This window comes from Typha latifolia, chromosome 6, assembly GCF_019914945.1.
Source record: "Typha latifolia isolate L0001 chromosome 6, TyphaL0001v2, whole genome shotgun sequence".
Classification (NCBI taxonomy): Eukaryota; Viridiplantae; Streptophyta; class Magnoliopsida; order Poales; family Typhaceae; genus Typha; species Typha latifolia.
In genome coordinates this window covers 2,438,180-2,451,408 of record NC_133091.1, presented here as the reverse complement: position 1 = coordinate 2,451,408, position 13,229 = coordinate 2,438,180, and the positions used below count along the sequence as shown (strand labels likewise).

General features: G+C 38.4%; 3 protein-coding genes across 6 annotated transcripts; all 3 read left to right on the top strand.

Annotated features, from left to right (window-relative positions):
• Positions 1-403: 403 nt before the first annotated feature.
• LOC140790068 (RNA polymerase sigma factor sigD, chloroplastic) lies at positions 404-2,997 on the top strand. 2 transcript variants are annotated; one of them, XM_073139982.1, is made up of 5 exons: positions 404-990; positions 1,312-1,536; positions 1,630-1,770; positions 1,872-2,069; positions 2,168-2,353. In XM_073139982.1, the coding sequence occupies exons 1-5, from the start codon at positions 541-543 to the stop codon at positions 2,210-2,212; spliced, it is 1,059 nt and encodes a 352-aa protein (XP_072996083.1). In that variant the 5' UTR covers positions 404-540; the 3' UTR covers positions 2,213-2,353. The 2 variants fall into 2 exon arrangements, with proteins under 2 accessions (XP_072996083.1, XP_072996082.1); XM_073139981.1 differs by having other exon boundaries at positions 410-990; positions 2,155-2,997.
• LOC140790066 (xylan glycosyltransferase MUCI21-like) lies at positions 2,402-5,756 on the top strand. Of its 2 annotated transcripts, none has more exons than XM_073139980.1 (2): positions 2,402-2,541; positions 4,256-5,756. In XM_073139980.1, exon 2 carries the CDS (start codon positions 4,264-4,266, stop codon positions 5,575-5,577), a length of 1,314 nt encoding a protein of 437 aa, XP_072996081.1. In that variant the 5' UTR covers positions 2,402-2,541; positions 4,256-4,263; the 3' UTR covers positions 5,578-5,756. The 2 variants fall into 2 exon arrangements, with proteins under 2 accessions (XP_072996081.1, XP_072996080.1); XM_073139979.1 differs by lacking the exon at positions 2,402-2,541 and adding an exon at positions 3,145-3,970.
• An 848-nt stretch (positions 5,757-6,604) lies between these two features.
• On the top strand, positions 6,605-12,964 carry LOC140790352 (suppressor of mec-8 and unc-52 protein homolog 2). 2 transcript variants are annotated; one of them, XM_073140387.1, is made up of 12 exons: positions 6,605-6,790; positions 6,873-6,981; positions 7,824-7,964; positions 8,066-8,115; positions 8,502-8,616; positions 9,712-9,760; positions 9,876-9,965; positions 10,490-10,558; positions 10,645-10,768; positions 11,357-11,715; positions 12,000-12,383; positions 12,523-12,964. In XM_073140387.1, the coding sequence occupies exons 2-12, from the start codon at positions 6,932-6,934 to the stop codon at positions 12,796-12,798; spliced, it is 1,707 nt and encodes a 568-aa protein (XP_072996488.1). In that variant the 5' UTR covers positions 6,605-6,790; positions 6,873-6,931; the 3' UTR covers positions 12,799-12,964. The 2 variants fall into 2 exon arrangements, with proteins under 2 accessions (XP_072996488.1, XP_072996489.1); XM_073140388.1 differs by having other exon boundaries at positions 6,625-6,790; positions 6,878-6,981.
• The last annotated feature ends 265 nt before the right edge of the window (positions 12,965-13,229 follow it).

The following is a 13,229-nucleotide window of genomic DNA, read 5'->3' as shown; positions in this document are numbered from 1 at the left end:
ATGGTATAGTAACTAAACAACAATTTAGTTTCTTTCAGTATATTAATACCTTCATATTCTATTTTATCTGAGATAAAAAATATATTAATAAATATTTTACACTCTAAATTATATATATATATTTATCATTTATATGTATTTGTTAACTTTGATGATAATCTTGATGGAAGTAAATCATAATGGTGATTCTTCAAAAAAAAAAAAAAATTAGTATTTTAAATAATGTACCACAATTATGTAAAAAGATCCTACATATTATTGTGCTTTTACCTTCATTATTGATCTGAAATTTAGTTAGTTTATCATTGAGATGAAAAAAACAAATAAATAAATAAATAAAGAGATTGAGAGAGGTAGGCTTCACACACCCAACCACTTTATCTTATCTTTTCCCACATGGAAACAAGTTGTGCATCACACATAGCAAAAACATATCTTTGGCCATGGAGAGTTGGAAACAGAGGATAGTATTAGCAATTATAAGCAATTGTAAACTCTCTCTCTCTCTCTCTCTCTCTCTTCAAACATCCATCTACAGTCATGCATGCACTCTCACTTCCTCTCCACCATTCCGTTCTTCCAAGGAATTCCCTCCAAATCTCTCAACAACAACAACAACAACAACAACAACAACAACACCAGTCCACTTCCCTCCTCCTCCCTTCCTCTGCCCTCACCACTCATAATTCTCAACTAGTAGTGATTCAGGAGGACTCTTTGGCAATTGCCGCCGCCGCCGCCGCTGCCGAAGCTCTCAATCTAGCCCTTACCGGTGGAATTCTGCAAGAAAGCGCGGTGTTGGAACGTAGGAAGCAAAGAAGGTGTAGGAGGAGGAGGAAGAGGAGAAAGAATTCAGGCTTGTCGTCTGATGACGAGGAGGATGAAGATGGAAATGTGTTTGACTTAACCGAGGGGCGCCGCTCGTCGAGGACACAGCGATCGGGGTATCTTACAGCACGACAAGAGGCAGAATTCTCTCGTTATCTCAAGGTAGGCAACTGTTCATCTTTCAATGGCAGCAGTTGTAGCTGCTAGTTTAGAACTTTGTTTAGAAGTCTAAAGAGCCTCTTTTTTTTCTTTTTTTCTTTTTTTAAGTTGAGATCCTTGAAAGCCTATATAAATTCTGTTTTAGAATTCAATTCATGGTTTCAGATGCTACATTTCAAAATTTGAGATATTTGATCATCATGGGAACACTTTGCTGGATTGGTTGTAACTTAAATTCTTCGAGATTTTCAAAATGACACATTGAATGAACTGTAACTTAATAAATCCTCTGTTTCTAATAATAATCTGAGCTTGTGGTGATAGGAAGAAGCCTTGCTTGAGACTGTAAGCATGCAAATGGGGGAGTCAGCTCCATCTAACTCAGGAATTCCTGCAGCATCTGCTTGGATGAAGAAGACAAGCAGAGATAAGGCATTGCTGAGGGCAAGAGAGAGTAAAGAAAGGATCATCTTGAGCTACAAGCGCCTTGTAGTCTCGATTGCTACTGCATACCAGGGTAAAGGACTAAGCATTCAGGATCTCATCCAGGTTAGAACTGTTATTAGTTTATTTCTCATTCAAGTAACATTCAGCATACTTGTTTGATATGTTCTTTATTCTGACTATAGATAGCTATTCCAGGAAGGGTGCATAGGACTTATTCGCGGTGCGCAGAGATTTGATCACAAGAAAGGATATAAACTCTCAACCTATGTCTACTGGTGGATCAAACAAGCGATTGTTAAAGCTATCGTTAACAAGTCGAGGATTGTTAGATTGCCAGTAAGTTATTAGAACTTTGATTAATATATTTTCTTCAGTGCATCTTCTACCTTACTTGTACTAAGTCAATAAGTAATAAATTCATATTTAGCATTTCTTAGGGTAACTTGTGTGAGGGGATGAACAAAGTTACTGAAGCTACTGCGACGTTAAGGAGGCGATTAAGAAGGTCGCCTACGTATGAAGAAATTGCAGATTTTCTTGAGATCAGTGTCTCTAGTGTTCGAATTATTTGTGAGAAAAGTAGACATCCGATCTCAATTGATCAACCGGTGAACGGCGAAGGAGCGACACTCAAGGTAAAGTAATTTGATAGCTTGTTGCACTGCACCAAGAAGCAAAGAAAAGCTTACTTCTAACTTTCCTCATTCATCATTAATGCAGGACATTATTGCAGGGCCAGATGAGTCAAGGCCAGAACCAATTATTGCAAGAAAAATAGCCCTGCAAAATTTGGAGAAGCTTCTCAAGAAACTAAATCCAAGGGAAGAATACATCATAAGATTACGCTACGGTCTGAACGGTGAATCAGCAAGATCATGCGACGAGATTGGAAGATTACTAAACCTTTCAAGGGAGAGAATTCGACAAATCCATTGCACTGCGATAGCCAGACTGCGAGAGGAGAGGAGTTTGATTGAAAACAGTTAGCAAATTATACCATTCAAAAGTCTATACAAGGTTCTCCAACATATAATTGCTTGTGCATATCTTATGTACAGGCCTATGACAGAAATTTACAAAATCAAAAAAAGCCAGAGCATTACTCAGGTCATCTTCTTCCCCCAGTTGATTGATTTATTGGTATTTATATAGTCATGGATGACCTTCATAGAACAGTGATACAAGTAAAAGTCAAGCTATGAGCAACCAATTCTGGAGTTTGAATTGCCACTAGATTGAGTTGCATCTGAAGTGAACCAATGAAATCTTTCTCAGCTGAATCCAAATCTGGAGCATAATTGGACTGACACGTGTAACACAACTTTCAACAGCACAATCTACTCGTGCATGCCTTTAGAATCCCACTATTAGATGAAAGATACAGCCACGAATGTTCTATGAACACTAGAAGTAAGACAAGTTTCTGAACCTTTTCTGATAAGATTTTGCTGCAAGGATGCATCAGAGTCAACAGCAACAAAGTGCAGATTTAGTTCGTGTAGTTTATTTCTGTTTGGAAGAATCTACATCTATCCAAGTGCAGGAGTGCAGCAATTACACTAACGAGACTTATCCATTTTGTCTTGGCAAGGTTATCTTTAGGATATGATTAAGACACCCATTAGTTGTCAAACTTAGATGAATGATGATAAATATCATAGTAATTGGAACTTATAAAGCAAAGGTCACCACAAAGTTCTCTTTAACTTTTATTTAATTTTACTATCTATTCTTATGTCATGACATAGAGGACCAAATTATATTATCTTTTTATCTATCCAAGTGCGACGTACATGATACCCAATTCTATTAAAGAGGCTCGTGCTACCTTACAATTTAGATGTTAGGTCAATCAGTTATTTAACAAGTTAGATCACTATTTTCATCATCTAAATCTATTATCAGAAAGTTGGACTAACTATGTTATACCTCAAAATTTAGAAAAATTCATATGAGTGGAGGTATATATAAATCTTTATCTCCCCAGTTGGAAGAACATTTTACACCAGCAAGCTTCTAAGATACCTCCCTTTTCCCCATTACTTTAAAGCAACCTTTCTTGCCAAGTATTGCTAGGTATAAACCCACAAAGTGGGCATCACCCAACTCCCCTTTATACCACCATCAGCCCATTCCACCATGCCTATAAACCCACGTCTCTTGACTAATTCCAATCCCCCACGCCATTCTTTTTACTCCCAATGGTTTTATATCTCCTTCCACTTCCTCTCCTCTTCTGCCTCTAGAACTCCTCAATCTTCTATTCATTAAGAGATATATACATACACATATAAGACTACTACGAGGACAAGTTTGATTAGCTGGAGTGATCAAGGAGTACATGCAAAGATGGTGCATCAACACCGTAGCTATTTCCAGCAACAAAGGAAAGGTGATTTAGAGGAACTAGTAGAGAATCCGGCGATGTTATACTACCTTAGCCACCGCCGGAGATCGAGCACAGTTCTCCTCCGCCTCATCTTTCTCTTCTCCTTCATCTCCTGCTTCCTGCTCTTCTACCCTCGCCCTTTCTCCTGTAAGCTCTCTCTCTCTCTCTCTCTCTCTCTCTCTCTCTCTCTCTCTCTCTCTCTCTCTCTCTGCTCCAATCTCATCTATGCTTAAACTTACCTCCTTTGAAATCAAAATATTCTATGACGAAGAGTTTGGGGTAATATGAGTTTTATTGATTTTAAACTCCTATAAACATATATTATTAGAGAGGGTGTATATGCAAAATAACCCTTACATATATATGATCTCTTAGTCTACGTTCTCTTCTTCCAACTAAGTTGGACTAGAATTTTTTTTTCCTGTGTCGCAGATTCTCTTATGACAGAGGAGGAGGCAGAGCTCAGAGCAAGAAGCCAAGAAGAGAGGTGGGCGATTCCATGCTCTTCCTTCCCCAACAACACCATATGCTGCGATCGCGCCGCCTTCCGGACCGACGTCTGCTTCTTGCGCGGCGACGTCCGAACTCACTCTTCCTCCAACTCCATCTTCCTTCTGACCAACTCCACCAACCCAATCGAGGAAAGGATCAGACCTTACACCCGGAAGTGGGAGGCCGCCGTCATGAACACCATCGACGAGCTCCGCCTTCGCGCCATTCCTTCTAATGCCGACGAGTCCCCTGCTCCCCGCTGCGACGTCCACCACGACGTCCCCGCTGTCGTATTCTCCACAGGAGGATACACGGGCAACGTCTACCACGAGTTCAACGATGGGCTCATCCCGCTCTACATCACCTCACAGCATTTCAACAGGAAGGTGGTCTTCGTCATGCTCGAGTACCATCATTGGTGGATGACCAAGTATCGACACGTCATCTCTCGCCTCTCGGACTACCCTCCGATCGATTTCTCCGGCGATCGGAGGATCCACTGCTTCCCGGAAACCGTTGTCGGTCTAAAGATCCACGACGAGCTCACCATCGACCCTTCTCGGATGGACAACAACAACAACAACAAGAAGTCCATACTCGACTTCCGGGATCTCCTCGACGAGGCCTACAAACCTCGCGTCATGGCGATCGATGGCGAGGAATCGCACTCGAGCCGCCTATCTAGCAAGTCCCAGAAGCCGAAACTGGTAATCGTGTCGAGAAACGGATCCAGAGCGATCGAGAACGAGCGAGAGCTCGCGAATTCCGCAGAGGAGCTCGGGTTTCGCGTCCAAGTCTTGAGGCCGAAGCGGAGCACGGAGCTGGCAAGGATCTACCGCGCGTTGAACTCCTGCGACGCGATGGTCGGAGTCCACGGCGCGGCGATGACGCACTTCTTGTTCATGCGGCCCGGGTCGGTGTTCATCCAGATCGTGCCTCTCGGCACCGATTGGGCGGCGGAGACGTACTACGGCGAGCCTGCGAAGAAGCTTGGCCTGCACTACCTGGCTTACAAGATCCTCCCAGGAGAGAGCTCATTGTATCAAAAGTACAGCAAGAATGACCCAGTTTTGCAAGACCCTGATGGTGTCAACGCCAAGGGATGGCAAGTGACTAAGAAAGTTTACTTGGATGGGCAGAATGTGAGGCTAGATTTAGATCGGTTTCGACGGCATTTGGCAGGAGCTTATCAATACTTGGCGTTGAGGAGGATGAGAAAGAAGAAGCATAAGCTGATAAGCTTTGGTAGCTCAGTTGTTTAGTCTTACTATTTTATTAAAAAAAAGGTTATAGATTCGATGATTAAATATGTTAGCGCCTGTGTCTCTGACCTATAACCTACGAGCTCATGACAAATGAAAAGGAGAAAGAGAGAGAGAGAGAGAGAGAGAGAGAGAGAGAGAGAGAGAGAGAGAGAGAGAGAGAGAGAGAGAGAGAGAGAGAGAGAGAGAGAGAGAGAGTACTACAACGGTGAATGTATATTTTTTTCCTGTAAATGTTATACCATAGTGCAGATTTTGGATAGAAAATTTATTTATCTAGTCTTATGTGATGTTCTGCAATTTCAATTATCTGGTTGACTAGTATGCAGATGCTGCCTGGATAAGTTGTTCGTAAGGTGGATAAACTATGAGTTTCTGGGAGTTTATCCAATTCTTTGAAGCCTGTATAGAGATACTTTATTTAGCTTGGAACAAAGCTACCTGATATATTCGCTCGTAGAATGACTTAAACCCTGCATAAAGTTTCTAAAGGGACGTTATTGTAGGAAGAATCTATGGATGGAAAAGTATCCATCTCTTAAGGACCAAGAAAGGAAAAGGAACTTGTAATCAGAGTTCAGTTCGAATCATCTTCACTGTGTTGTTTTGTACATCAAAAGTATCTAAAAGTATAAATCAAATTCAAGCAAAAGAATGCTCTGCATTACACATTGCAGTTGGACAAAAGGATATGAGAAAAGTATTCAAAAGCATATCATTCGAGCAAAATAATGCTATGTTATTATGTTAGAATGTTAGAAAGTACAAGATATCTTGGTCTTAGAATGTTAGAAATAGAGAGACAAATTTTAAGGTTAAATGAGAGATATTTTAGGTATTTTAATTTTTTATTTAAAGTAAAATGGAATATGTTTTATTCTATCAAATGCTGTAAGGTTTAAGTTAAAATATAATAAATATTTATGATATAATATTATAGGGTGTGAATGATAATAAAAATAAAAGTTAGGGTGCTTTTGATGAATTTACAGTGGGATATGTAGCCCTAACTTGGGCCTAACATGCTAATCTGGACCGAGGAATATTGGGCCAAGCACGAGCCCAATATTATCTCAATTCCTCCTCGATCTCTCTCTGTCTCTCCCTCACTTGAAGAAAACCTCAAAAAATTTCGTCGAACCCTAACGACGAATCGAACACCGGAACAATCGAATCGAGCTCGAATACGGAAGAGGAAACCCTAGCAGCAAAGGCATGTGAGCTGTGGCATCTCTTTTATTTACTGATTCGTTCGAATTTTACCTCATGAAGCTCCTTTTTTTTTGTGTATATAGCGAAGTTGTGCAGTTGAATAGAGAGATTACAACGAGAAGATAAAGTTACAAGATTTCTGATGGCTTCGGCGAAGAAGAATAATTACAAGGAGAAGATGATGCGCCGCAAGTACGTGTTACTTTGCCCCATGGATTTCTTCTTCTTATTCTTACATATGGTATGATATTGCAACTTAGATAGTGCAATTTGGGGACCTGTTTATACTTTTAGATAAAGGAATTGAGATGACCTGGAAGAAAGCCTTTGATTTTGATCTTTGATTTGTCTACTGTCTAATTCACCGACATTTCATCAATGAATCGGTAGTGTTATCTGGTTTATAAGTTTGTTGCCATCTATTAAGTGTTGGGATGAAGCTAGGGTTGATGCTAGGCTACATGCGACTAGTGCAAATTATGGGCCAAAATTGTGGACGCCATGTATGTTCCTTCGATTACTTCTGATACACACGAGAGTGCTGCTCGTTATTTTTAAGTTCTTATTACTTGGATAAATTGAGGGGTCATTGCGCATCCCCTTTTGGAAGATGTATTTATCTGTTTGCATAAGTTGTCTTTCTTTTTTATTTTATATATTTTTGGTTTTGGAATCATATTTGATGTCTATGCGTGTTTTTTCTACTTTAAGAAACTGTTGTTTTGGCGTTGAATTTGGGTGAGGGCTTCAATCATATCAGTAGACAGAAGAAGCAGTTCCAGAACTTTATGGATTCCAATTAATGGAATTGAGAAGAGGTGCTAAATTATAGAAAAAACAGTAGCATGTGCTAAGTTATAGAAAGAACAGTAGCATCTATGAAGCTATACTTCTTTCTGGTCTAGAATTGTTTAACAGTTATGGAAACAGAAAACTTTAGCGATGCCAAACTTACAATTAGATCCACAATTCATTTCCTTTCTCCAATTTATGGTGTTTTGTACAAGCTTTATTTAACCTCTTCTGAATAATAGAGAGGAGAAGCGGGAAGAACCAGAAACACCTAGATATCGAGATCGTGCTAAGGAGCGCAGAGAAGATCAAAACCCTGACTATGAGCCCACAGAGCTTGGCTCGTTTCATGCAGTAGCTCCCCCAGGGACAGTTGATTTGAGGTAATTCATCATTGAATTCTTACCTATGAGACTTTCTCCTTATCCATCTTCCTTTGTTTGCTTGAGAATATACCGAGTGTCTTCTATTTTCATTTTTTCAGGCTAGCAGATGCACATAAAATATCTATCGAGAACAGCAAGTACCTTGGAGGTTTGTAGGCTGATTACCTTTTGACTGATTTGAAGGGAAACACGAGTTATCCATGCTAATTTATCATTTAATCTTTTTGTTAAGCAGTTTATTCTACCATTCTTTTATGAATTCTTTCATATATGTATTATTGACATATTTGAGTTTAATTGGAAATGCTTTTGACAACATTGTTAGGTCTCTGAAGTCTGAATTGTCATCTTTCTCTTCCAGATTTAGGAGAGAAAAGAAACTTGATAGATTGTCTTAAATTTATTTATTTTGAATATGACTTGATATATGATTGGCAACATTGCTCAAGACATTTGAAGCCAACTTAGAAGAGACTATATTTGTCTTGATTAGCTGTTTGGAAGAGTGTTCTGAAACCTTTTTCTTGTTTTCAGGTGACCTGGAGCATACCCATTTAGTTAAAGGCTTGGATTATGCTTTGCTTCATAAAGTAAAGAGTGAAATTGATAAGAAACCTGATGCCGAAGATGGAAAGGATGGAAAGCCAAGGTGTGTTTCTTTGTTAATGTAGAATTTGCTGTATTACGTCCTGCTCTAGCTTGAAGAATTGGTTATTAGTTCTTAGGCAAAGTTCCTTGTTATTTTTACTTACTTTAATTCTTGGCCTTGACACTAGTGATATTTGATTAATCTGATTATCTGAGTCTCAATATATATATCTCTTAACCCACTCTTGCTATGAAATTAGTCATTTACAAAAGAAAGAAAGGAGAAAAAAACTATGCCAGAATCCTAAATTAAACCTTACACTGTGTTAACCTTTGCTAGTAAATAGAGGATTTCAGTCTTGCAAATTAATTGGAAGAGTTATTAGTTTTCTCATATGACCTGCATGAGCAATTGAACTGCGTTCTTATGGATACATCACAGATACTTTGGTCTAAACTTAAGCTATGTATCACATGAGCATAATCACTTCATTTCACTTGCACTTAACCTTCAATGTCTTGTCCCTTTACATTAGGAAACAGGGAATATTCATGATGGCTTTTATATGTAAACCAGAGTTTATTGATATCTAAAAGAGATACTATGACTGATTAATTTCCCACTATCATGTTACATTATCTTTTCTATTAATCTCTTTTCTTTATTTTTTGCACTTTTCTACTTCTCTCCTTACATAAATTCACTTTTCTCTTGATATTTCTAAGCACTTTGATTGGTTGGAGATTGGGTATGAATATATCATCTTTTTGTGTATGCACATGAATAAGGGCTTGGGCTGGCCTCACTAGAAAATTTGTATGCCGTCTCATTTCTTTAGATTTTGCAAGCAATTTTCTTGTGAGCACACCAAATATTATGTACTGCCATTTACTCTCTCTGGTTCTCCTGCCATGATAAAAGATATATCATTCAATTATCTGCAGTGAAGCTGTTGCCTTTATATGAACTATTTGCATGATAACTGAGAGTAGTATTTCACTACCGCAAACTCCCCAAAAAATATAATCTGTTTTTCTTCAGTAACCCTTGACTTCTGCAATCATGCTCACAGTTTTTCTTGATATAAAATTTTGAACATCATTTGCATGTTTGCACTTCTATAACAATTGACAAGGATATATTGTCTCTCCACAGAGTAACAAAAGAAGATCAAGCAGTCTCATTCCGTACTGCAACTGCAAAGGTACATTTAGTCATTGACTTTGAATTATTTTTAAATATGAGTTTAAACATTTAATCAGAAGGCTAAACCCTTGAACAAGGAAACTATTTGATGCCATTTTTTGTTGTTGTTTTAGTCTGTGTATCAGTGGATCGTAAAACCACAAAGTGTAATCAAGGCAAATGAGATGTTTCTTCCTGGTCGAATGGTGTTTATATACGATTTGGTATGTTATTTTTTCCTTCTGACTTTCCTTGTTTATTACTCTATTGCTTCCTCTGTACTGTGTTTTTCCTGCACTCTGGTGTCTCATTTTGTAGAAGTGAAGGCAAAGGTAGTGTGCTTATCTTTTGTTACTATTGTTATGTAAGAAATGATATGACATCTCTGGATCTGATATAGAACCTCGGAAATGCTCCACATAGCCAGCTCCAAATAATTTGTACTAGAACTTCATTTTGTTGTTGTTATTGTTGTTGCTGCGAATATTTGGTACTCATATTAGCGGTGTCAGTATGTTTTTCCTAAGAGATTTTTGTGGTATCTCTGTGATAAGATGCTACTATATTTAGATTTGTGGAACTTTGTGAGTAAGTGATTATCAGTGTACTTTAATTCCTCTTTCTATAAAGATGTTCACATGCACTGATATATTCCTCCTCTTGTTTCAATTCTTTTTCTTTTTTTTTTAAAGCTAAAACGACCACCATGAGGGACAAAGAGGTAATCTATTTTTTTTAATGTAAATAGGAGGGCGGATTTACTCATGATATCCCTACTACCCTCCATAGAAGTAAAGCTGATTGCCCAGTTCCTGAGGTATAAGCTACTTATTTCCTTTCTTAACATGTTGCCATTATTGTGATTATATAATTCACATGACCATAATATTTTTGATCTTTTAGGAAATGGTAACTGTCAATGTGGATGGTTCTGTACTTGATAGGATTGCTAAGATTATGTCATATCTTCGCCTTGGATCATCTGGAAAGGTCCTCAAGAAAAAGAAGAAGGATAAAGATACCAAAGGTAGGTTATTTTATCATTGTAAGTAGAAATAAATGAGAAAGTGGCAAATCTGTATATAAATCTTCAGTTTGGGATGTCTTCTTGGGAATTGGGAAATTCATTCTTAAATGTCCTATATCAGGACTAGAGTTGGTATTCGGAAGAGAGGATTTAATAGAGGACTTGTTAGTCTTAGAGGACATAAGAATGGATAGGCAAGAACTGGAATTTTCTTTTCTATTTTCTTTTCCAGTGGTTACATAATGTTAATTAATTTGAAAAGGTTAAAAGTGTAAGACCAAGAGGTATCTGGAAAGAGTATTACATTTACTGCTACCAAAGATAAAAAAAATTCCCCATATTTTTACTATATTATATTAAATTTTGTAAGCATCTATGAATGTGCCAATTATTCGCCCTTTAATGGTGATGTCTGACATGATATTGCACAAGGATATATACTATCAGATGTGCAGTCACTAGTGGAATTTTCTGGATCCAGTATTCACCTCCATGTAAACAAGGAACAAGGATGTATGACTTATTTTCTTGAAAATGAAAGTGAATCTTGGAATTTGGATATTAGCTTATATTTCCTTTATGTGCTAGGGAAAAATTCTACTGTTGGCAATGGTTATGATGAAGAAAAGATTGTACAACCTGATGGCTCTGTTCCTAAGTATCAGCGAGAAAAAGAAATGCCGCCACCGCCGCCACCACCACCACCCTGCAAAATCAATGCTAATGGAAAAGAAAAACAAGCCCCTCCCATTGCTAGGGCTGAAGAAGAGGATATATTTGTAGGAGATGGAGTTGACTACTCCATTCCTACTAAGGAAATGAGCCAGAGCCCGGTTTCAGAGGACATGGAAGAATCTCCACATAACCGTGACAAGCAATCTTATTTCAGCGAGCCTGTTTATGGCCCAGTTCCACCTTCTGAACCTGCTCAGGCTTGGCAACAAACAGTGAGTTGAAAATTTTTTAGTTTGATATGTGGAATTTCCTTTTGGAATTAGAAGTAAACCTATATATCTAGTAAAATTCTGAACTACTAATAAACTGTTGATGTATAGTATAGAGTTGGTCCTTTTTACCATATTCCAGCTACAGATTGTGTACTCATGAGTTCTTTTTAATATTCATCGATTCATTTCCAATTCTCTCATGTGAGCACTGTATCTTTGAGGAATTAGGACATGCTTATTGTTGTAATTATTTTAAACAATTTTGTTGCTCTTTCATGTGGCAGAATGGGTATGATGCCATTCAAGCTCAAATGGTGGCTGCTGGATACCAAGGAGAATGGTCAGATTATCAGTATGCTGAACAAATGGCATACTCGGAACAGTATTTGCAGCAAAATATTCAGGAATATGATGCAGTAGCAGGGCCTAATGTAGCACAGGATCCACGGTTCATGACTCAAGAAGACAAAGATCGGGGCTTAGGATCTGTTTTCAAGCGTGACGATCAGAGACTCCAACAACTCAGAGAAAAGGATGCTCGGGAGAAGGACCCAAATTTTATTTCTGAGAGTTACTCAGAATGTTATCCTGGTTATCAGGAGTATAATAATGAGGTAGTAGATAGTGATGACGAAGATGACTTGTCAAAAATGGACATGGGTGGCCGGGTAAGATATTCGCTCCTTGTATGATAACCTTTTGCATGCATGTCAGTTTAGACTGGCTTCAGGCAGATTAGATACCATTGACACGATAATTCATGCTGGTTTACATTTGAAGCACTCCTAACATATAATCTTGGAGCAGGCCAAGGGTCGTCTTCATAGATGGGACTTTGAGACGGAAGAGGACTGGGCTACATATAATGAGCAAAAGGAGGCGATGCCAAAGGCAGCATTCCAGTTCGGAGTAAAGATGCAAGATGGGCGGAAGACAAGGAAGCAAAACAAGGATCAGAAGCTTACAAATGAGCTTCACAAAATTAACAAAATCCTCGCAAGAAAGAAAGCTGAAAAGGAAGGAACTGATGATGGCGGGCAATACGATGAGGATTTGCCGAGTGGAAAGAAGCTTCGGGTTTGAAGTGTTTGTGTTTTTATGTTAGAAAGTGAAATCACTGTAATTTTGTTTGTGACATTTACATCATTCTGGTAATGAATTGTAAGCTCGCACTCTCAGCACAAGTATATATGCTGCTTCCATCTGCTTGGGTTCAAAGTCATAAAGCTTTTAGTTCCTGATTTTATTACATTACAGAGGTCCTTAGTCTTACCGATTTCTTTTCAAACTAAATGATGTTTGAGATATTATTTTAAATCGCCACACTGACGAGTCATTCTTTTTAAGACATCGAATTATATTTATCTCGCAGTAATTATAATTAATTGAGATATTAATTACTTCATTTGACGAGAGAAGCCCTCCTGGTTTTCTTGTCCACCTCTTGTGTCGGTAAAAAGAGACTGTTACAACACCCACTCCCATGCATGCACTCGTCAAAAAAACCAGCCTAC

Excerpts from the sequence above, each read along its gene's own strand:
- LOC140790068 (XM_073139981.1), top strand. The coding sequence starts at position 541 with ATGCATGCACTCTCACTTCCTCTCCACCATTCCGTTCTTCCAAGGAAT. Across the intron at positions 1,771-1,871 it reads CGAGGATTGTTAGATTGCCA|GGTAACTTGTGTGAGGGGAT; the intron begins GTAAGTTATTAG and ends AGCATTTCTTAG. Across the intron at positions 2,070-2,154 it reads GCGAAGGAGCGACACTCAAG|GACATTATTGCAGGGCCAGA; the intron begins GTAAAGTAATTT and ends TCATTAATGCAG.
- LOC140790352 (XM_073140387.1), top strand. The coding sequence starts at position 6,932 with ATGGCTTCGGCGAAGAAGAATAATTACAAGGAGAAGATGATGCGCCGC. Across the intron at positions 6,982-7,823 it reads GAGAAGATGATGCGCCGCAA|AGAGGAGAAGCGGGAAGAAC; the intron begins GTACGTGTTACT and ends TCTGAATAATAG. Across the intron at positions 10,769-11,356 it reads GAAGGATAAAGATACCAAAG|GGAAAAATTCTACTGTTGGC; the intron begins GTAGGTTATTTT and ends TTTATGTGCTAG.
- LOC140790066 (XM_073139979.1), top strand. The coding sequence starts at position 3,784 with ATGGTGCATCAACACCGTAGCTATTTCCAGCAACAAAGGAAAGGTGAT. Across the intron at positions 3,971-4,255 it reads CTACCCTCGCCCTTTCTCCT|ATTCTCTTATGACAGAGGAG; the intron begins GTAAGCTCTCTC and ends CCTGTGTCGCAG.